The 25,563-nt window shown below is 37.3% G+C and overlaps 1 protein-coding gene and 1 pseudogene across 1 annotated transcript; both read right to left on the reverse strand.

Moving 5' to 3' along the window:
* Positions 1-411: 411 nt before the first annotated feature.
* On the reverse strand, positions 412-13,072 carry LOC105045634 (probable protein S-acyltransferase 16). Its single transcript, XM_010923986.3, has 7 exons — positions 12,423-13,072; positions 2,774-2,866; positions 2,593-2,694; positions 2,435-2,512; positions 2,234-2,332; positions 2,058-2,153; positions 412-807 (listed from the first exon to the last, which is right to left on the reverse strand). The coding sequence occupies exons 1-7, from the start codon at positions 12,693-12,695 to the stop codon at positions 697-699; spliced, it is 852 nt and encodes a 283-aa protein (XP_010922288.1). The 5' UTR covers positions 12,696-13,072; the 3' UTR covers positions 412-696.
* A 2,951-nt stretch (positions 13,073-16,023) lies between these two features.
* Positions 16,024-18,365, reverse strand: LOC105045633 (laccase-17-like; annotated as a pseudogene).
* Between the last annotated feature and the right edge of the window lie 7,198 nt (positions 18,366-25,563).

A 25,563-nucleotide genomic window follows, 5' to 3' on the forward strand; every position in this document is an offset into this window, starting at 1 on the left:
TTGATGGTGATAATCTGACTTCAAAGGCTGCAGAACTTTTGAAGGCTGCAGAACCATACGACTGCTTGTCAATCCCTGATGCACAACATCCACCATCTACTTTGAAGACGCCCCTCTCACGAGATTTGACACACCTATCATGAGACAAAAGCATGGCAAACTAACTAAATGGCCTCATTTGTTACTCACGACTCCTTCTCTTTTGCTTCCATCCTTCCACGACATTCTTGTCTCTGATCTTTTGAATTATATTTACATTAAGATTGAATGAAATAACCACCTTATCTAATATATATACACACACACACACTTAATATTTTAATACAGCATTGCTGCATGTTAGCACGAGAATGACGTATCCTAATGCCTACATCTCTTGTTTACCTCCATGAGAGGCGTAGAATACTGCGGTTCACGATGTTCCATTCACAATATATTTCCTTGGACTATTATAGTTTATTAACAACATAAACTTACAGACCCCAGAATATTCCCCCTGCAAAGGACACTCCCTCTGCCTACCCCGATATGGTTTATAAACAGCCCGCAGAAGTAACATGAAGCCCTCATGTCAGACCAAAAACGTACAGCAAGTACTTTACGATTGTAATTGGCACTCCCAATGACGCTCAACCACAAATTTACATGGTTTCCATCTTCTACTAACAAACTACTCTATCTTTGCCACTTGATAGGTCAAGTTAGTGTTGTAGATATTGGAAGGTCAAATGCAGTGCGAAATCGGAGACCAGAGCCTTTGAACTTCGACCCAGGGCATAACCAACAAAAGATGTTAGGCCCTAGCACCTGCAGGAAAAATTGATTTGAAGTTAATAAATAGTTTGATGACCACAAATCAAATATCCAGGTGCATGATCTCCCATGAACTGGTATATATAAACAGGCAAACATGAAACAATCTTGTGCCGTGGACTCTAAAGAAGACCCATGATTTAAGGACCAACCATGGCTACCCTTTAAAATTAAGCCTTAAATCGGAACTATCATACACTTATAGCTCGAAATACAAATGCCTTGAAAGCAAAGTAGCCTGAACTGAGAGCAGGTGCAGTTGTAGTGAAGCAGAACCCATGTTTAAAGAGTGATAGAAACAGGTCAGTCATCTAGCGTACATGACATCTCAGTTAGAAAAGATCCACATAAAAGTGACCGTCCTCTTCTCCAATTTAAACTTCACAGAACCACAAAATAAAGTAGATGCTAAGCAACAACAACAAAAGTATATAATTGAAATAATGTTGACCTTCAAAGTAGCAATCAAGCATACACAAGATAGGACCAGCAGGGATTAATAAGAGCAAAAATGTTTATGCTATCACCGTACCAACATACATCTGACAGACATTTCACTTTTGAAAAGGTTTGTCTTCATGGTGACGACTTTGCAAAAGCAAGGACAAAGTCAGACAGTTTCAGATGAATGTTGTGTTACAGAATAGCACAAGCAGTTAACAATAACTTAAATATGAATCTTTATATCAAAACCTACAACTTACTCGATTATCATCAACTTCCTGACTTGCAATGTAAAACGAAGAATAGTGAAGCAACAAGAGAATTGCTAAAACAAAGATTACCAACATTGCCAGAGACGCAAGGAAGTTTATGGTGACTGATATCTTTACAAAAGGAAGTTTCAACAAGATATTGGCAATTAATGCCACTATGCAAAGGGAAGCTGTGAGGACAAGTATCAAGGGTATGTTCTTTCCTCTGAGGAGCTGCATTAAATTGTTCAACCCAGAAAACATTGTTTAATGGGATTATTGATTGTCATGCCCTGGTGGATCTTTATCTAAAGACAAGTTTTATCATCATTGTTTAAAAAATGAAAAACAGATGGGGAAACATTTTGGTTATGACTGGATAGGATCACCAAACAAACACCACCTCAAACTCAACCTCAAGAAAGAGAGTCAAGATCTAGCACAATAAAATGATAATAGTCCTAGTCCTCAGTAATATGCATACAGGTCATAGATTACAAAAGCATGAGTGATACACAAGAAAGATAAGAAGAGAGAAACTATTCTTACTGAAACAAGGTTTTCGTAGACACCAAGGTCATATGGATGTCTATACATATTTCCTACTTTTTCTGCCAGCCACATGGCTCTGACTCCTTCATGGTACTGCAGAAAAAGAAGACAGCAAAGTTTTCAAAATATTCCATAATCAACTACTTAGCTAATTGTGGAAAATTTTCTCAAACCTCAATTGTGGTCTTGTTCTGCAAGATAAGGTATATATGCCAACCCAATAGGACGCTTAACGCCAGAGCTAAGGGAAACAGTATAGCTCCACCAATGATCTGGTAAGTTGATAAATGTCTGAAAGTCAAGATCACACTTGAGGAATGATGCCATAAAAGTGAGTCAATCTTCTTTTTTTCTTTTTACGTAAAGTAACTCACACATGTTGTTTTATTAGAGTAACTACTCTGTGGCTGATCCTTCTGCGCATCATGAATAAAATTTCCAACAAAAAGAACCTGCAACAATATTGTAAATCCATTTCTGCCACACGATAAACCTCCAGATCACTAATTAACTAGATGTAACTTAAGCATACCATTGAGTGGATGCAGGCAATCACACCATACAGCACAAAAATAATGAAGACCTTATAGTTTTCATGCCCAACGCAATTGTTTATCCAAACACAGTGGTGATCCTGCAGCCATCACGGGGCTATAATAAATATACAGAGTACTTTTTTTCTGAAAAAAGAAAATACAAGTCATCATACATACCATTCTCAAAACACATCTTTTGCAAACACGACAGTGATGCGTACGGGGAGGCTTATAGTGAGAACACTTCTGGCAAAATCTCAGATCTCCACCCTGAGTGATTAAGGTAACAATGGGAAAAAAAGCATATAAGAGAATTAGTGGCTAATAATAGAATAAGGTTTTCTCATGTTATGAAGATCAATGCCATACAATTAGCCTACAAAAGTTAAAATGTCCTAAAATGTTGCTTTCATCAAATTATCTAGATATATAAAATTAGACAGATCAAATTACCCATAGTATTAGTCAGCCCAAGCTAAACTGTAAGAGGTCAAAAATATAAGTCGAAGAATTGCACCTATAAAAATGGTATCACAAAACCATGCTAATTATCAAGCAAGGTGAGCAATTACTTGTTAATCCCAAGACAATATTCGATGACCCAAAGAAGCAAAGAATTCATGCCAGCAAGTCGCAATATTAAAAGAATAAGGGATCGATTGCATCCACAAACATGTGATGAAAAGAACCATCAAATTGCTATAGGAACTAGGACCAGAACTTGGGCTTAAGATTAGTTGAAAAATGCAAAGTTAACTTGGCATTATCATGGACCTCTAACAACTGAAGCATACATATGAGTAAAGTGAACTGGACATATTGACTTATAAAAGCCAGTGATACCGGTATGGAAAGATAGTAGATAATTGATATAGAAGATGAAGGTAGGAAGCACCTTATGAATGCAAGTATATAAAGAAAAGGAACTAGAAAGCACTACTACCCTAAAGCCATTCAAGGGTAATTACATGGGACAAAAAAACAAATTGTGGAAAAAGATTGAGACGTAGACGTAAGATCAAAACAAGAAGTAATTAATTATGTTGATGATACAGGAACAAAATAGATTTTCTTTACAATGCTTTTCTTTTTTCATTTTTGAAGCCAAATGACCTGACCCATAAAGGGAGGAGATTAAATTATCAATTTAGCAAATCCATGCCCTTGATTTTCTTCTAGTAATATGAGGTCCATTGGGCTGAGTAATGAAGGCCCACCTGCACGGACTCAGCCCTAAAGGTCAAGCAAATCTTTGGGTGGATCCATATTCTAAACAAAGTATTAGAATCAATGCCTTAAATAATTTTCAAGATTAGTTTTATAATATTGGATGGCATTTCAATGTACCGTTCCTAAATATCAGCTGAGATCTTGGAGTGTTTTAATTCTTTCCTTATTTTCAGCTCAGATCCTGGAGTGTTTTACATCTTTCCATATTTTCCTACATATCAGCCAAGATCTCGATTCTTCTTCGTACTGACAATCCATTAAGATAGTTGGAAAGACCTTTAAAAACCATGGGTGAGATGAGATGAGAGATCATTTATATATACCTTGTCTTCAATTATGGGCAACTGAGCAAATGGTTCGACCGACTTACTTTTCAGCAACATGAGAAATAAAAGTAGTTGTGTATGAGTAATACTCATTGTATAAACACCAATGTGCATCATGACGGAAGCAAACCATATTTGAATACATTATGATGTGCTTTTTATGACCAAATGTATTCCATTTTCATTTATAGGAAACAATCTAGTCATATGAGCCATGCACAAATATTGAAAGCTTGTTTGGATGCTAACAGCTAGCGACTAGCAATATAAGTCGTCGCCAAGGTCTCTCTCACAATAATTAGGACATCTAATTCGACTGAAGCACAAAGCTTAAAATGCAACCTGACTTTTGTACTCAAAACTCTTTCTACCTCTCCACCTTGTCTTGCCTATCTCCTTTGCTCCTCATCTGCTAAATTTCTACCTTCCTTCTCAATCACCTAGCACCAAATGGTTTCCAAGATGGATCTTCTTTCGCCGTACCAAGCCACCCTGGCCTACACATCGCATTGATTTCAGAACCATGGGCCCCAATTTGGAAAATGTCCAAATTATACACCCTTCTCCATTCAACAGTCACCGCAACTTGATTCTCAACTTTGCAATCACCTTCCCTAGACCTAGCTTGTAGCATGCTACTGTCAAGCCTAATTGATGCCGAGTTTCCTAACATCAAGAGGACCATCATCCTTGGTGATACTAGCAACATGCCTAAATAAACACTATGAACAAGACTTTGTCATAAGGAATACTCTCATACAATCATCCTCAGTGATACTGGCAAAAATGTGTCTGACCACTTTTAGTTTGTGTCACCTTTTGATAAGGCCTCACCAAAAGCTCATTTAAGGAACAAAGATAAATGAAAATTGCTTAGAGTCGAGAAGCAAGAAGATAAAAAAGAGGAACGGCAACATTGACATGAATGGTGATGGAGTTTGTGTTGTTATAACATGCTGCTTTCAAATCCAATGGGAAACAAGTCATCGTTATCTTATGGTCTATTCAAGGATTGCGGAACCATCTCGAACCATCCGGTTTGGGCCGTACCAAGCCATACTGGCACAGGCTATGACGGTTCTGACAATTGAAATGAGAAACCAGCGAAGGAGGGAGAGAGGGAGAAGGAAACAGAGGGAACGAGAGGAGGGGAGGGGGGGAGAGAGAGGGATAGAGGGCCTTTGGAGGCCACCGGAGAGCTATTCTCCCTCCACCCTTCCACTGGAGGGAGGGAAGGAAGCCCCCCCTCTCTCTCTCCCATTCTTCCTTCGCCCTCTCGATACATCAACATGGGCCCGATACAGAATGCACAAAGGCATACCAATTACCAAACTATGCTGCTGGCCGACCAATCCAGGCCCCAGTACTGTCACAACAAACCTCAAGTCCACCGATCAAGTTGCTTGCCAACTGCCACTATGCAATTATCGGCATTTAGGTATGTTTATCTCGCATGGTCGCATGCTTAGATTGTTCCTTGTTTATACCTCATGCTTCATTTAATATGCTTCGGCAACCTATTTTTTTTCCACCAAGAGTTTTATATGGCAAATGCAAATAACACCTCTTGAAAATCGATGAATATGAAACCATTGTTGAGCCCAAAATGCCAAATAATATGATTAACCAACATACTTGTCATTGGTTATGAACAACTTTTAGGGGTCTTATGTAAAAAGCCCTTCTACATATTGCAGTCATATGTAAATAGCCCTTCTACATATTGTAGTCATATGTAAATAGCCCTTCTACATATTGTAATTTGCAGCAACTAACCGGGGAAAGTGACAATCTCACTTAAACCCCCACCTTTTGCACCATAAGCATGAAGAGGGAGCATTCCTCTTACCATGTTGTGCCGAGAGAGTGAATCCAAAGAGCAAGCATATAGACACCAACTGCTTTAAAGGGGTAAAAAAGTAGGCATCATGGCATATTGAACAACCCAATTTCATATGTATTTAATGAATAAGATTTCCAAAATTAGCTATGTGAGATCAAATACTAGGTTGCTCATAGATAACATACTAGGAAGAATGTTAGGGTTATCTATTCCCATATTCAACTTCTTCAGTTCCTTCTCAAGTGCCAACCCTAGCTCCTCTTGCCACAATTCACTTGTGCAATTTTTGCCAACCAATTGATGAATCCATTTGTGAATATACTCGATTGTCTTAAAATTGTGACAACAATCAACATATATGGAGAATGAGCAGTTGACGAGGATGAAATCAAGTCTCATTTCCATTTATTATTTTGCATCAAGGTTCTCTATCTCAGTATCGGACCCCGTATCGATAAAATTCTATTGTAATGTCGGTACGCAGTTCGGTACAATATGTTAGTATTGGTGCGCTCTGAAACGGCATATCGATACGAGACCGATATGGTACGATACGCCCCGTATCGGATAGTACGGCATTCCATGCTTTGCACCATTTATTAAGTCTAAGAAATGCTCATATCTCGTAATATTACATTGTCCAATAGAAAAATAAGTGTAGGTCATCGTATATAGCATCCACAACTATGGAATAATAGATCATGAGATTTGATGACTCTTGTGTATCACCTCATTCCCTAAGTGAGTCAGAGAACAAGTACGACACATGAGGCATTAGATCTTAAAAATGCACACCAAAATAACACCATTGATCCAAAAGCTGCAATTACCATATATAATGATTACATTGTTCCAAAAACTACCGGAATAAGATGAACCATACCATTCTCATGCGAAATTGACATTGTTAGAAGCCTTGAGATGTCAAAATAACCGTGTTGGTATGTATCAACTATAGAAATTAATATCGATGGCCCATATCAACCCATACTGATTGGTGCTAATTCTATTTTTTAGAAGTTATCAGTTCTAGCACATGTTGTTGGTATCAGCACCATACAATTCTAATGGAAAAAGCTACAAGATCCGATACCAGCATCTTGCCTCTTCAAAAGCATGTAACATGAGAGGTGATTTTTGGTCATCCTTGTTTAGATGGTTCACAATTTCTCCATGATTATATGTACATTTGATGAACAAAACTGACATTATTTTATCATGAGATTTACATCCATGGCCAGTTTTAACATGTTTCTCACTTTAAATAGCCCATAGCTTGTTGAAAGCTTATATGTACAAGTCTCCATCAAGCACATAGCTAGACTTGTATAAGCCAAAAGTTCTCCATATGCTATTCAAATCATCTTGTCAGTTCCCTCGTTCCTGCATTGTAATCATATTAGGTGCCCCATAATTGCAACGTCTCTTGTCATTCCATGCTTCCTGTAGTCCATTGTCGCATTTTTCTATGCTATTGTCCAACTCAAGGATCGTTTTTACCATTTCTTCATGAAATGTCATCTATAAAAAAAAAAATGTGGTTTCTATTGGCCTGTCGCTTGATAAATATCTACATAATGAAATCATTTAGGACCTATCAGGATGCAAAAACAAGGTATATCAGGAATATTCCTTACAGGTCCATTCTTTTGTGGATACAAAATTTATCTGGGAATCTATATTTTCCTAGATAAATATTTTTCAAGCAATATTTAGATAGAAAAATAATTTACCTATATTTTTTTACATATGAAAAAGTGGCTTCAAAATTTGTTACCTATGTTCTTTTGTATTACTATTTTCCTAAATAAGTTGCTAAAAATTTATCCATATTTTCCATAATATCCTTTATGCTTTTTAAGTTTAAAGAGAGTGGACAGTTGAGTTATTGGACATTGAATGATAGAGGCATTGAAAATGAGGATAGAACATTTTAAGAAAAAAATTAAATATCTACTTACTGGTTGATGGAAAAATGATTTAGCCACCACCTAGATAGATAAATTTTTTTTTCATTTCATAAATAAATGCTATCCATAAGAAAGTAACTTATCCATCTTGAAAAGCATAAGAACATAGGTAAGTTGGTCAATAGAAAAGTTGATCAACTTTTTCATGATATTTATCCACTAAAAAACAAGCCCTATATAGTATGCAGCAGGAAAAAGTTAGCTTCAATGGGAAAAAGATTATCCTGATCAAGGAAACTCCCATTCAAAACGAGCTTTAACTCTTAGGAGATCGGAAATAACCATTTACAAGGAATTTGGTGTCCCTATTGTCTTGGATGAGGCAATCTAGAAGGTTCCTTAAATGCGTGGGTTTCTTCACTCACATTGCCATTTCATAATTATTCGCCATTTAGCGTTTAACTAGTGGCATCCAAATAGACCCTTAGGGCCCATTTGGACACTAATTAGACATCCCCGAATGATACCTGCCATATTGAGAAAAGATACAGGAACATGATTCGGTGACTACAAAAATTTAAGGGATTGAAGAGATGACGTTTTCACCATCCTGACTTTCATCCGAATCTTTTCATCCTAAATTTTAGGAATTTGATCCTTGGGTTGTCTCCCTTGCTCTCTTAAAGTATCTTTCCATGTTTGATTGTCTCTACAACTTCCCGTTGTTGGAGATAGGATGACACAAGTACATTATTGAATCATCCAAACATGCTTTTATGGTTCCATAAAGAATAAGTGCCTATGCACTTGTGATTAAGTATATGAAAATCAACCTTGTCCATGATAATCCATCAAATCTCCTTACTTTGAAATGAGGCATCATTCTATATACCATATGCCATATCCTCTAGCAACCCTTTTGAACTTTCTATATTAGGAGAATAACAAAGCAATCAATCTCTTCCCAACCACTTTGAGCAGTAAGCTTTTTGGTTTAAATTATAGCCTTAGATTTTTTGAATATGTACAAATTATTGTATCGCCCATTGATTCCTTAGGTTGCATTTGGTAGCTGGCAATCTATCCGGATTGCTGGCAATTTAATGAGGTAATCTGGATTACTGCGTTTAGTATGCTTTTTGTGTGGTAATCCAGATTGCCTCATGGAAGACAATCTGGATTGTCTTGGGGAGAGGTGGCTATCCAGATTACCACTGTTTTGGTAATGTTGCAATAAAAATTTTAGATAATATTATCCCTCAAAAAAATCATACAAAACCTATTGCCCAACCCTCCCCCCTCTCCCCCACCCCCTTCGCATGCGCCCCCGGCCCGTGGCTCCTCCATCTCTCTTTACCTACTTGCAGCTCTCCGCCCTTGCCCCCTCGTTGGCTCCTCCACGTCCGTCCCCACCACTTTCATGGCTCCACATATGCCCGCCCCCTCCCCACCCCCTAGTGCCCGTGGTTCCCCACTCCCCTCGGCCCACCACTTCTCCGTGCCACCACTACACCCACATCACTTCCGTTACTTCTCACCAAGAAAAAAAAAAGCACTACGACCAAATTATTGGGGATATTTTGGAAAGTTGATTTTACATTACCAATAATCTAATTGTCATACCAAACATGTCAATCAGGATTTTCAGTAATTTTACTGCAATATTACCTATGTGTACCAAACACAGTAATCGACATTAATGATAATTTAATGATGGCAATCTATCCTGATGGCAATCTATCGTGATGGCAATCCACATTACCTTCCAAGATTGTCTGGCGATGCACCAAACGCAACCTTAGGTCTTAGTGTAGTTCCCACATATCCCTATGGTTTGATCATGTGTTCTCGAGGTACAAGATGGCTCTTCCTTAAGCTTAGTTAAAAGCAAGCAATGCCCTCAAAACACTAGGATCTCACATATAAGAGCTAGTTACCAAATGAGGGGCTCACCTTAAAAAGCAAGCTAATAATTTATAAATGCAGTGGAAACTCATAATATCGATATCTAAGATAAACAACACAAACAAATTATTAGAAGCATGCAAGTAGCCATTGCAATGGGTTAGAGGTTTGGCTGGTTTAGTTTTGGACCAAAGTCCTATATGAAATCCATATGACCTGAGTAGAACTCAAGCCAACCACCCAACAAGTCAACCATGGGTTGCTCAAGCCCAACCATCGTTAACCTAGCTAACCTAGACCTGACTTGTTTATTGGCCTACGGCCCACGACAAAATGGGTTTGGGATTTTTATCTCACAAGCAGTAAAAGTTTGAACTATTAGTTTTAGTCCCTTTTTTTTCTTGTGTGGATGCATCTTGGGCATTATTTACAAGTTGATTGCTATTGCAAGCAACAAGCTAAAGAGAAAGCTTATTCAGCAAGCAACAACAACAACAAGTTAACCCACAGCCAGTTGCCTATCTTCAAATTTCTATTAATATTGACTAAAGATGAAAGATATTGAACTAATGGCTTGTATCCCTTAACTGTTTTTTAAGTCATATATTTAGGTGTATTGACCTGACAACCCAAACGTAATCCAATTTGCTGGCAGGTCAGGCATGTCAAACCTGTATATGACCCATGAACTGATTGGGTCAGTTTCAGCTGTGTTGGGTTGGCAAACAGGTAAAGGTGGGCTAGAGGTGGGTAAACGGGACTGGTGATAATTGCTAGACCTAAAAAAAAGAGTAAAGTTCAATCCGCAGAATGTAAGGGCAGTGTTTAAATGACAGAATGGAATGCGAATAAAAAGAAATAATAAAAAATGCAAATAGGCAAGAAGTATTAAAGAAAGGAAACATAAATCAGAAATCCAGAAAAAAGAAAACTGAAAATGGGAAAGGAACAATTTAAAAAAAAAAAAACAAAAAAAAAAAACACAGAACAAAATGAAGAAAATAGAAACAAAATAGCATGCAGAAAAGCAAAGGAAAAAAAAAAAAAGAACCAAAAAGGGAAACAGTAATTGGAAAAACACTTATCAGGAAAGAACAGAAGAAAATACAAAGCAGAGAGCAGACAATAGAAAACCCAAAAAAGAAACAAAAATGAGAAAGGAAGAGAGTAGCAGCAGAAGATAAAGAAAAGCAAACAACAAATGGTTAATATCCTGCGACTCCTTATCTTGTGAACTTTTCCTCAAAGTCCCACATTAGAAGTTTGAGCAGCGGCTGGAATGTGATAACATGATTTCCAGTAAAAGTGTGAAATGGCTGGAAAGAAAGCAGATATCCAGATCTAAGTAATTTTTGTTGTTCTGTCCAGACGGAACAACTTGAAAAATCTCTATTGATACTGATTCAGGCATGTCCACAAAATTTTCAAATATTCTGGCCACTGCAACCAGGAAGGGACTATAAGGGTTACTACCTTTGCCAATTATGTTCCTCCAACTTAGACTAAGAGAAGCACAACAGGCTCTTTCACCTTTGAGGAAAAAGGGTTCAATCAAACACTAGAAGGGATAGATTATTCATAAAAGAAGATGGATCATGGACAAACTGAGTGTAACAAAACGAGAAAATGGAGAAAGAGCATTGGGCAGATGCCAGATATAAGTAGTTAAAACTTAGGCAGGCAAATCCAAAACAGAAGTTTTTTAAACATAACAAAAAGACAGAAAAGTAAATGTAACTGACAAATAACAATTTTCTTCCACCACTCCTAAATCTAAAGAACTTGGAGATCCATATAAGCAACTACTGTTTTATCGATTATTTCGCACAGACTATCTTGGTTTTGTTGCTCATGATCTCAATTTCAATTGTTGCATGCATGTATCTATAAGGCATCTGAAGTGTTTTAGCATCATTTCATCCAATCATTCATTCTCAGTAAATCAGTCATACTTTTAAGAGGAATTATATCAGTTTCTGGAGTGAAAACACTTCTGCTGACAAAGCAGGAGTGCAACCAAACAGAATTGAGTTTTACTTCCACGAGGATATAAGTGTCCCTTTATCCCATGTAACATAAAATGGTAAATGCAGATCCCTCAATCACCCAAAACAGCAATTCCCATCTACCAGTCTACCAAAAGGGTAGATATTGAATCAGATCAGGGAAACATCACGCAACTCAAAATGGTAACATGCAAAGCTCCCAACCACCAAAAACTGCAATTCAGATCTATCAATAAGGCCTTCGATAACAGTTTCTTTCAATCAATGCCTCTAACAAAAGGAAATGGCACCTTTTTGTCTAACGATCACAGAGAAATACACCGATCACGCACAATCCCTCTCCCTTCTGTCTGATGATCACACAGAACTACACCAACACACGCAAAATCCGTTAAAGTGCAAAACTAAAACTCTATTTGCAACCAGAAAGCAACAGAGTTTTCTTACAGAACTAACAATAGATCTTCTAAATTACCCAAAAAGGAATCGTTCTTATCCCTTCATTAAGCACAAATCCATCAAAGAAACTCAATTTTGACCAGGACACGAGCAAATAACGTCAAGAACAAATGATTCTTACTCGAGTAACATCATCAGCATTCTCACCTTCCTCTTGATTTCGTGGATCTGGTTTTCTGCTTCCTCCACGTCGGGCATGAACGACGAAGGCACGCGGCCCGGATCCCTGAACACAGCGATGCAGTAGTTCCCCACCGCCATTAGGGTAAGGAAGGTGAAGACAATGGCATTCCCCAGCCCCGCCGCGGTCCGCAGCCCCATCCACTCATCGATCACCAAGAAGACGGTCGAGTAGTAGAGGAAGGCCACGGTTGCGAGCACGACGAAGATGGGAAGCGTGATGTATCCCTGGCGGCTCATGTCGATATCGATCTCGATGAAGATGGCGATGTCGTCCCTCCTCTCCCCTCTGGATCGATCTGGATGAGGCTAGGGATCCGCTCTTGATCTTCTTGGGTCTAGGGTTAGGGCGGGGAGAGGAGGGTATAAGGGCGCCCTCGTCGGCGTCGTCGTCTACCGAGGGGCGTTGGAGGAAAACGCCATCGGGGCTGCCAGGTGGCGGAGGCGCCGACGCAGTTACACGACGGCGTCTCCACCTTTTTGGCAGAAGGTGACGGAGGGAGGAAGGGGAGAGGGAGAGATGAGGCCAAAAGGGCGAGAGGGAAAGAGCGGTTGCTTGCCCGGTGGCCTTGCAGTGGCAATACCGTAGACGGCCAGCTAGCACCGAGGCAAACCCCCCTGTCCTGCGTTAAGTAGTTGCTATTTATTACGAATAACCTAGCGACAATAATATTATGATATTATCCGTTTAGTTGTTTCTTGCATAGTTCTATTATAAACACGACTTTAGAATTTCTTTTCTTGAAATTTCTTTTTCTGTAATTTAATAAGTTAGATTTATCTGATGAAAAATAATAATTTGGGTTTTACATGGTCATTAATTTTTTTTTTACTATAAACTTGTGAATATACAACCTCACATATTCATTGAGAAAGAGATATACCAACTACCGCAAAAATGATGTGGATTAATACATTCATATATTAATTTTTTTATATATGAATAAAAAATAGAAGTGCAACCTGCATTGAGCAATCTCAAGTCCAATCCAAACGTGCTCATTTTGGTCTATTATGTTAAATTCTATAATTTTAGATTAGTTTGAGTTAGTAATTTTTAATCTAAATTAGATTAATTTGGGATGGAACTTCAATCCAAAAAAATTTTGATTCTAATCCAATTTGACATCTAGTCTCGTCTCTCTGCACTTGTTATAGCCCAAACCCAGGGACCAACTATCAAGACCCAAGCCCAAAAAAAAAAAAAAAAGAAAAACAGGAGAATCGGGAAGAAGACTCCCGGTAGAAGTCTTCTTCTCCGATTAAACCACGGAGATCGAGAGTCTTAGGACCACCAGGAGTCCTAGGGCTCTCTATAAAAAGACCCTCCCCTTCCTTAGAAGTTGACCACCGATCCTTTTCCCCTCTCTTTCTCCTTGATTTCTCCGATTGGAGCCGCGGATACTTGTTTCGTGCTCGCCGCGATTGCTCGTCGGTGGGGTCACCGGAGGCCGAAGTAAGCTTTCCTCCTCTTCTTCTCTTCTTTCTCCTTCTTCCTGTGCCTCTATGCACAACTGTCGGCGACGGGTGTCACCGATTTTTGGTCGGAGAAGAGACCCCTGTTTGGTCTCTTCTTCCCTTTGATTTTTCGGTGCCGGCGATCACAACCGACCGTCGGCCTTGCCTCTCTGAACTCGAGAGAGTTGCTCCCTTCTGCCGCCGGCCTTCGCCGTGTCGGCCGTGGCCTGAATGGCCGATCAAGGGAGGGGACCTGCCGGTCCCTATTTCAGCCAGGAAGGAGCCCGAGAAAAAGAAGAAAAAGAAGAAAAAGAGAAAAGAAAAGAAAAGAAAAAAAAAAGAAAAGAAAAAAAAGAGAGAGAAAAAGAAAGGGAGAGAGAAACTTTCTCTCTCTGTTCTCTCTTTTAGATTTTTAAGATTTATAGAATTAAAATATATATATATATATATATAATAATTAAAAGAAATATAAGAAGAGTTTTCATGGATCAATCCGAAAATCCTGGATGCTGTCGTCTAGTTAATCCATGTGAGGACATTAGATTTTAATAAATTTTAATTTTTTTAATTCAATAAAATTTTGATCAAAAATATGATATTTGACGTACCAGGTCCGGAGAAAGATTTTCAAGATTTCTACAATTCCTAGTTTGGATTTTCTTTTGAGATAAGTAGTGTTTACTTTTATTGAATTTATCTGATAAATTATAAACTTTGAATTAAATAAATTCATGGCATGCTTGTGATTGAAAATATTTATTGAAAATAATTGTTGAAATTATTTATGATTGAAGTTATTTGTTGAAATTATTTATGATTGAAGTTATTTGTTGAAAAATTATTATGATGATGTATAATCTGTGATTGATTTGATTCGAATATCATTTATTAATATTATTTTTGAAAATAATATATGAATTGGAAGATGATATGAATTTGACAACCTGACTATGTAAAGGACCCCACCAATGGGGGCATATACGTTGACAATTGATTGTCCTGAGGGTTTATGTCGCCAGCGAGACCAGCGACATATCGCCAGAGAGACCAGTGACAAACCGTCAGTGAGACTAGCAGTTTCAAAGGACTTGACTGCCAGATGATTCGCAGCCTACCGCAAGCAGATATGCGGTATTATGACCCTGCCACAGAAAAAATATGGTCATAGTCATGGTTGGTAAGAAGAACCTAAGAAATTGATGAATTTAAGTTGATAAGCATAATTTGAAATTATGATGAATTAAATTTTATATGATTGATAGTATGATTATGATTTCATGAAATTACATATTAATCTTGTTATTATCAGTAAACCAACATGTACAGTATTATTGCCTGATTTATTCAGTTAAAGGTATACACTGCTTACTGGGCTATTTAGCTCATGATGAGTTTTATATTTTTCTTTACAGATCCAGAAAAATTAACATGATGCGGGATTTCGGTTGGAAGAGCGATTAGAGATGGAGTTAGCTCATTTGATTTAGGATTTTCTCAGAATTGATTCAAGACTTTTATTTTTAAGTGTTGACTTTCTCAAACAATTATTTTTCTTTTGGACACTGAATTTTGATTTATTATTTGAACTAAAATTTGATTATTAAAAATTGAAAAATTATTTAACTTTATGTGTAAGATATCATGATGAGATGCTTTGCATACTTATGGGAAAAATTTTCTATGAGTATGCGGCGGTTGCCATGACCCTCGATTCACAATCTCGGATCGGGGGCGTGACAGCACTTGATTCAACACAATAAACATATAGATAAATAGATAATATTTTATATAATTTATTTATATACTTTATACTACAATATTTAGTCATATTAAATAATAAATTATAATATGAAAATTTAGATGATCATGGCTTTCATCTAAAATTTTCATTTTTCATCTATTTTAAAATTTCTATTCATCCCAGTCTAATTTTATTAACATAATCTGAGATAAACTAGCCTAATATGAGGGGTTTCTGGCCTTTTTCATGTCTGTCATGAAACTCAGCATCAAAATCAAGGAAATAAAACTCCTATAATCCTTTTAACCATTTATTGGTCATCCAAACAAAAGTGCGAGGACAAAAAACCTCTACCGTGTTGCCACGTCACTCGTAAGAACAATTACAAAAATAAATAGCGACGAAAAAATTTGTTCTCTTTCGACCGTTAGCAAGTCAAACCACCAAACGCCTCCGGACCTTTCAACATTTGGGAAGATCAGACGGTGGAGGAGGCAGCTTCTGGTTGAGGAGGCTCCCATCCAAGACCAACCACGCCATCTTCAGACCCCAGCTCGTGTGGACCTCCAGATGGCAATGCATGAACCACACACCTGCATGGCCCCACAAACCCAACTCGCTATTCATACTTAAAGCAAAGCTTCGATCAAGGTAAGGATATCGCATGGCCCAGCACCAGCAGGCATCTCTACATGCAATTGTCTGCTCAGCAGGGTTATCAGCACGGAATCGGATTGCGACCCACCCCCCGGCCGGCACCCCAACCGTGTTCCTCTCCACCGGATCCACCAGGTTGAACTTGCCGGACTGTAGTTCCCGGAGCCTTGCCCACGACGAAGAAGTTGAAGCCGTGGAGGTGCAACGGGTCGCTCTCCGCCCCTAGAATGCTGGTATCCCGCATTACAAGCTTCACGGTGGCGTTGAAAGGAAGCACCATCAACTTAGTCCCAGTGCTCACCACCGTGTTGTTGGGAGGGTTCCCCATGTAGCTGAATGGGATCAGTGGACTGTACGGGAAGTCCGGAGAGTAAACGCCCTTCGACTGCCCAAAGAAGTGGGCCTGCAGGAGAGCTGTGGTCGGCATCGTGAAGGATATATTGCTGACGGTCACGGCGAACTTGGTGCCGTTTGGCCCTTGGCAAGTCTGGTTCTTCGGGCATGGGCTCGTGCCAAGCCCCACGGTGAAGAAGAATCGCCTGTCCACACTTTGTGGGACGTTGGCAGGAAACCGGCCGAGCGGTTGCCAGGCTCCGCAATCTGCTGGTGAAGTTTTCGACAAACGCTGTGTCGTTCAGAGGTGGGAGGGTTGGTTTGAAGAGTGGGAGCTTCTTACTAAAGCTAGCTCTGGAGGAAGTATTGGGATCTTGGTACTCAAGAAAGCCGGCCACCGTCGAGTTATCGAAGGTGCCGGATCCAGTAGCATAGGGCCTTGCAGCCATGAGGAAGGTGGCATGGGGGAAGCTGGGCTTGGAATGGAGGAGGGCGTTGGTGGTTTGACCTGGTGCTATGATGAGGGTGTCGGTGTCGAAGGGCTTTACATAAACAGCATCAACGTCCACGATGGTGAGGGTGTGGTTCGCAATGCTGAAGAAGAGCTCGTCGTTGAGTGCAGCGTTGATAATACGGAGGAGGTACGTCTTTCCGGGCTTCTCACTTTCTGCTTGAATGTATCTGCCATACGCCACCACCCACCATTTGTAATTAAACTTTGCCCAAAATGCCTAAAAACTACTCGAAGTACTCAACTATCTATAACTTTCATTATGGTACCTTTAGCCGAGCAGTTGTACAGGGGACCAGGAAGCCCATTGATGGTGTAGGCATCGAAGACATTAGGACCACCACCCGTCTGAAGAGCCTGGCCGATGACTGCCTCCGTGTCAGCGTTCCACCATTCCCCTACAAATATTACAAAGTTTAATTCCATGTGTGTTACCAAGCTTCTAATCAAAGGCAATCTGAAGTTTAGAGATTGTGACAACTAAAATATATATGCGTGTACCAAAGATGATGGGGACTTCTTTATAGGGCCGGTTTGGAGAAGGGGCAAGGGACGCCGCGAGCGGGGATAATGATGATGGGCCCGTAGAGGGTGGCTCTCAGCCGCGAGATGTGTGCGTGCCAGAAGAGCGTCCCTCGCTGGCCGACGATGGTGAAGTTATATACGTAGCTCTGCCAGGTCTGAATGGTGCATTGGGTCACATACGCCGGACCGTCAGCCCGTCCACTCCGCAGCTGGCGAACACCATGCCTGTTCGTTCCATGCATTGATCATTTGGTTCCCACAACATTCATTTTATCGTTAAAAAATTCATAATATAAAAATTGGGAGACTAAACGCTCGTTGGTACACTCGAACACCATGAACAGAAGTAGTGTAACGGGAAAACGAAGTCTCATTAGCACACATACCAGTGTAAAGTGACATTATACGGAACGTGGTTAACCACCTTAACCACAACTCTGTCTCCTTCTCTAGCAACGATCTTGGGCCCTGGGAACTGCCCATTGACCGTATGGCACATTCTTGTCACATTGGCCATTCTTATCTGCAAATACGATTCGTTTCAGAAAACGACATTTCACCATCCAAAGATATGATTGTATCTGATTAGAAATTCATGTGAAAGCCATAGTACATTTGAACATACATCGAATCTGCAGTGCCTGATTATGCCGGTTTGTTGGGAACGCGCAACATCCATCAGTAGAAGCAGAGCGATGGTTGAGAACAGAAAGGCCGTCATGGAAGGAACAAAAGAGAGAGCCATTTACGCTTCTCAGGTGTTGTAAAGATAACTAGATAGCTACAAGATATATTGGACTTGAAAAAGGATAGGTGGATACGGGTATGAGAACTCGAGAGTCTATTTATAGAGGTGCACAAGATCGTAGCTTGGGCTTGTTTTGTTAGGTGAGTCGACGAGGTCACCTCAAAGGAATGCTGGCCTGGCTTAGCTTTAGAGCGTAGCTTGCTTATATTTTTATTTGACTTTACACTGGCCTACCTTCTAAACCGCTAGAATTCCCGGAACTGTTACTTCCCTAACACGGTAGCGATTGCATTTCCTTTCCATGCACAAGGGAAAGGCTCATGGAAAAATTCTTCGTTGATTTTTCCTGTTGTTTTTTAGTCTCCAACCGTCATTCTTATACATCAAGGAAATTAGAACTGAAACTAACATATTTTGTTGTCAAGAAGTCCCTTTCCAATTTGCTATTGCTGTCTTCTTTCTTAAATATGCTTTTGGTTATAGATACTTGGATTTCAAACTTGCCGGTGTGGTTGAAGGTTGGTGATCAGGTCTGCTAAGAAAGAGAAGGATGCCCGACCCAACTCACTTCCCTAAGCTATCCTTTGTTTTCCCACACATATATCACATGGTGGGTGTAAACAAAAGTATCTGTCTCAATCAAGAGTTTAAAATCATCAAAACAGGACGGCACAGACGGTGCCACATCATTCTTATAGAAAACCAATGTCGATACCTAGTGTGTTGATACAGGGCTTACTTATACCGTATAACATTAGTACCGTACTAGTTTTTCAAAAAATCGATACACCCTTAATCTTAATTAAGTGTCAGTGTAACTTTGATCTTAATTAAGCACCATTATATCAAATACTTATTTTAAAACATATTTATTTATGCATTAGAGAAGGATGGGCCGCAGCCCCACGAGTCTCTACTCAAAAAGATTGGAAAAAAAAAAATAACAAAATAACCTCCACAAGGAAGGAGAAAAATAGAACACAACTCTGAAAAATCTAATAGATACTATTAGCCAACGATTCAGGATTCTTTATGGAGCAATTTTTTATACTGTGGTGCATGTTTGGATAGCCATCACGTCCACCATCTCAAAGACGGAGAGCTCTCCTAATTGCCACCTACTTCTGTACCCTGTGCCATCTTAAATTATGCTTTCCGAAGTCGTGAACTCTAAGAGTGCATTTGATTATATTTTTAAATTTTTAATTTTTAAAAAATATTTTTTAATTTTTAAAAAATATTTTTTATTTTTTATTTTTAAATAAAAATAAAAAATATGTTTGATAACTATGTTGTTATAAAGCAAAAAGTAATATTTGGAAATAACAGATGAAAATGGAGAAGAAGAGTTTGGAAAGCAAAGAAAAAGGGTTCAAAGAAGTGAAGAGCTCGATGAAAGAGAAGGGTTCGGACTCTTTACTGTTTAGTTTGGTATTTTAGATGTGGAGAAGTAAAAAAAAAAAAAATAGAAAAATAAATTTTGAAAAGTAAAAATTTTTTATTTTATATATAAAATAATTATTTTAATTTTTTTATTTTTTTATTTTTTATCAAATATTATTTTTTGATTTTTATTTTTTAAAAATTAAAAAATTAAAAAAAAAAATTAATGGCTAATCAAACGCATCCTAAATTATGATCTGCACAAGAAGTGCCGTTCCACACCGTTCATGGGGTCACATTCGCTCTCCCATCCTCAATCCCGCTTGTTATGTCCAAATTCAAATTGGTGGCGGGAATGGAGTACTGCAAGCATTAAAGATAATTTAAAGGTATATTTGCAACAGAAGCTAAACTAATGACCGGGTATCTGAACTCAATCAAACAAGAAACTTTAATAGACTGGTGAAGAAAAAATAAAATTAAGTACGGAGAATTTTTCATGCAAAAAGCATCAAAATAAAGCTCCCTTGTCACCACGAATCATACTTCAATTGCAAACCTTTTGTCTGAACTGTTAGAGTTCCATTACATTTTATCTTATTCTCTGTAACCAAAATTCCTGCGTGGTTCAATATCCATGATAATCTAAAGACCAGAGAGCAAAATAAAAACAATCATGAACCCTGACTTCCTTCAGCGAATAGAAAGCTATTACGCAATCAGACCACTAATTCAGCTGTCATGGAGCCATACAAGAATCAAACAAGCAATTCTTGCACATAAACGGGCAACACAACATTTTTTTTGGTTATTGGTTTTTTCCCACGTAATATAATTCACTTGCAGCGAAACAATCCATCTAATTATAAACCTTTCCAAGATGGCAAACAATTGATAAATTAGTCAAAAGAAACTAAAATTTTTCAATGGGAAGAAGTAAAACCTAATCTTCCTCTGCAACAGCTCTATGACAAGCAACTAGAGCCGTTAGTCTAGCTCATTATTTGATTTATTCGAAATATTTGAATCATTTTCAAGTCATATCTGACTCATTCATTAAACTGTAGAACAAACACAAATAGAATTTTTAAGTTTGATACCTTAACAATCCAAACTAGAACAAATCTTTGTTCGATCGTATTCGAATCGATAAAAGCTCGATAAAATAAATAATTATATATATATATATATATATGCATATTATACTTATATATTTATTTTTTATGAATTTTTTAGTATATTTTTTTAGTATTTATAATGTATACTATATAGCATTATATACATAAGCTTTAATAATCACCGTCGGATCATTGATCCAGCGGCTGAAGAAGGTCTTGTTTATCACTGTTGGGTCAATGATCCAACGGTGAAGATCAATTGATCAATTAACCCAAACCTATATATACTTACACTAAAACCCTAACCCTCAGCCTCGATCTCTCCACCTCTCTTTCCTTTTTCCACCGACGGCACAGCTTGCCGAAATTGTAATCCTAGTCCCTTCCGTCTCTCTTCCTTTTTTCCATCGATGGCGCAGCTGGCCGAAACCCTAATCCCAGTTCCCATAACCTCTCTTCCCAATTCCACTGATGGTAATGAAATTTTCTTTCCTATTTCCTTATCCTTACATTTAATAACTTTTTTCTCCAATGATATTTGTTCATGTTGGTTGCTCTCTCGACGTGGTAACCACCACTGGGCTTTGGCCACTATCCTAATGCCCACTGGTAACCTGGTGAAGGTCGCTTCAGCTAGCGGTAAACCTCCCAGTGGCCAGTGGTGGTGCAATGATGGTCCTTGAAAGTTCAAACTGTGAGTCACTGAGTTGTGAAATGTGATGGGGTCATGAATGGAGCCAGGGTCATAGGGCTTGCTCACCGATAAAGAACTAGTGAGCTGAGAGTAATTGCTTATATTTGTTTATGAAATTTTTTATCTTTCTCTCCTATTTTTGTTACTTAAAATTTTTTGTCAATTTTTTATGAGAATTTCTGTTACTTTTTTATTCTTGTAAATGTTAGCTTATCAATTGGTAAAGGCTGGTTTAATGTTGACTGCTAACTGCTTACAGTATTTTCAATTTGTTTTTATGTCCTTTGTTATTTTTTTTATGTTGACTGACTTGATTCGTATTATTTAATGCTCTATTTTATTTAGAGATTTTTGCATGTATATCCTTCTAAACATTCAAATTTACATAGATACTCTTTCAAATTTGATATTTACATGTATATCCTTATAAAATACTTGATTTGCATGTATACCCTTCTTTTTCTTTATTTTTTGTATATATACCCATGTCATCTAACGTCATTAAAAAATTAACGGTTTAAAATTTAAATGATTGAAATACCCTTATGGGTATGTATACAAAAAAAATTATAAGGGTATATATGTAATTAGTAATTTATGAAAGTATACAAATAAATATTAATTTTGAAAGGGTATTCATGTAAATTTTGATATTTAGGAGGGTATACAGGCAAAAATTTTTAATTTAATTTTTTTATTGTATATTATTTTAACAAGATGGAAAGAATTTAAACATATTAATTAATGTCATAGTAAAGATGATTCAAGTACATTAATTTTTATCTATTGCTTCTTTGTTGGTATTTATAGTATGGACGGTTCACTTATTTAAAGATTTTATTCATCTATCGTCATTATTCTTAATAGCTAGCTGAGATATCAGTCCCTAATGCAGCTGGATGCTCAATTTCATTGTGTCTTTGGTTCTTCCTTCGGTCATCCACTTAAACCTCCCCTATTACAGCTACTTTACCTCTACTTTGATCTTGGCTACCTAGTGTTGATTGAGAAAACTATATTTTATTAGCCTCTTTTGTGACAAATAAGAAATACTCCATCAAATCTTTATATTCTTCAAACAAACTCATTAGTTTATGATCTGTATGTAGAATCATATAAGACTTGGGTGATAAATATCTAACCGCAGATCAAATCTTTATGGTCTCTTCAAGCTTCAAATTAAATATGTCCACTATATCATCATATAGATCTACATCAACTAACCAATTTTTTTATCTCCTAAAATAATATTTTATTCTTGTAGAATTCTTAATCTTCTTAAAATAATCTCTAAATTTCATCTTCAACTTGAAAAGCGGTTGCTCTATTTTAACAAGTCTGGACATGGAATAAACAACTATTCAAGATAAATCATATACGAAATAAAAATTAATATGATATAAAAATAAAAATCATATCCAATAAAAAAATAATAGATAAAAATTTATGTAGTTGAATCATCCTTACTATGATATTAATTAATGTATTTAAATTCTTTCCATCTCGTTAAAATAACATACAATAGAAAAAAAAATTAAATTAAAAATTTTTGCCTGTATACCCTTCTAAACGTCAAAATTTGCATGAATACCCTTTCAAAATTAATATTTATTTGTATATCTTCGTAAATTGCTAATTGCATATATACTCTTATAATTTTTTTTTTTGTATATACACCCATAAGGATATTTTACTTATTTAAATTTTAAACCGTTAATTTTTTAATGCTGTTAGATGACGTGGGTATATATATAAAAAATAAAGAAAAATAAGGATATACATATAAATTAAATATTTTATAAGGATATATATGTAAATATCAATTTTGAAAAAGTATTCACGTAAATTTGGATGTTTAGAAGGGTATACATGCAAAAATCCCTTTTATTTATCTTATGTTTGCTTTATAGTCTAAGGCTATTTATCTTTACAGTTTGTTTTGTGGATTGTGGACTTGTGGTTCATAATATTGCTGTCATCAGATAACAGTGCTTTGATATAAAATTGCATTATTGTTAATCCATTCTAGGATTAAAAAAGATTACAATGACAGCCCCTGAGAACTCTGGACCTAATTCTGCATCTGACAAAGAAGCTCAGCTTGTTGAAGAAGTTGAGCAAACTAATCAGGAGACTGAACAAGCAAAAAAAGATGAGAATGAAGAGACTGCTAATGAAACCCATTTAGCTGAAACTATAGGGCCAGAACTCAAAGGGACTAGGAAGAGGAAGTCAAAAGCTTGGAGTACTTTGATGATGAATGGACTGCCTGGAGGCATGCTTGCATGCAGCCGCAGCTCCGATTGATGATAAAATATTCTTGAGCACAGTGTTTATTTATTTCTTTTGGAACTCAGTTTCTTTTCTTTTGACTCTAGAATCTATTGATAATGTTGGCTGATACTAAGATTTCATAAGAGATTACATTGTAACTTGATGGTTAAGGTGACTTAAAAGGGTTCACATTGGTTTTTAAAATAAATGTTGCCGGGATAGATCCTATCTTTTCTTGACTCTGCTCATTCTGAATCCCAAATGATGGTTTAAAAAGCATTGCTTCTGATGGGAATTATGACAATCGGTTCTTGTTTTCTACCAATGCTTTACAAGATCTTTCCTTTCTTTAATCTATTAATATCCCAAATGATGTTTCATTGACTGATGGGATTGAGTTTATCAGCATAATGCTTCTTTCCATTTCCAAGTTTTTAGATGCTATCTAGGACCTTTAGTTTTTCTAATCAGAGCTGCAACTCTTCTTACTCTATGGTGTCTGTGTTGACCCTGCACTTCCACAATAAGGGTTTTCTATTACAAGACCGATTATCTAATTGCTGTGTTGGATGCTGCAAAGTTACTGCTGTTACATGGAGTCTATACTGCCTTCTGCTGTGTTTTTTTCATACTTTTGGTCTGACCAGATACTACTTAAAAGTTTGGGACTTCGCCGATCTCCATATACACTCTTTTGGTTACCAACTTCTCGAAGCCCATTTTGGGTTTGTATTCTCTGTTCTATGTTTGTGTTTGTAATTCTTCCTTCTTTGTGTCCTGTTTTGGTTACCAATGATAGTATGTAAAAATTTATAATTGTGCATTGTACTGAGATTTTAGACATAAATAAAAGCTGCTTTGTTGACTTTTGAGTTTAATTTTTCATGTTATTCTAGATGAGCCGAACTCGAACATGTTTGATCATGTATACTCTAGATGAGTCGAACTGGAACATAATTCGGACATAACGAACCTAACAAACTCGATCCCGAATAAAGTTTCCTCGAATACATTCGAATCCGAATCGAATTCAAACTAAACAGTAGTTAGAAACAATCGATCTTGAATAGTGGTGTGTTCGATCGTATCCGATTCATTAACAGCCCTGCAAGCAACTACGATCTGAAGATGGGAGAAGATGCATCTCCGAGTCCCAATATCAAACTTTCTATTTAAGCTTGCTAGACCTGAAAATTTGTGTAGAAACTAGCAAACACAAAATTAGGTGGTGGTAGTAGATGAAAAATTTAGATTAAGCCCCTATCCAATCATTCATAATATCTTAGTCCACCTATGTGCTATTTGGTATATCACCGGTGATGTAATCACTGGAGTAATGTGATCACTGGAGTGATATGAACACCGGGATGATGTGCAAATATTGAGATGATATGTAATCACCGTGTTTGTTATATCACTGGAATATCACTGAAAATAAAACTTCACTGTATTTGATATATCACCAAATAGTAATAGTAATAATATATAAAATACCATAAGTAGCCTTATACATTAGTATATAATAATTACTTTACAACTTGATTAAACATTCTTCATTTATAACTCCTCACAAAAATATATAGCAGTAGTAAGAGTAATATTATTCATTTATTTATTTATTATTATAAATATTTATTTGGATGAATCCATTAAAATAATATTACGA

Source organism: Elaeis guineensis, chromosome 5, assembly GCF_000442705.2.
Source record: "Elaeis guineensis isolate ETL-2024a chromosome 5, EG11, whole genome shotgun sequence".
Classification (NCBI taxonomy): Eukaryota; Viridiplantae; Streptophyta; class Magnoliopsida; order Arecales; family Arecaceae; genus Elaeis; species Elaeis guineensis.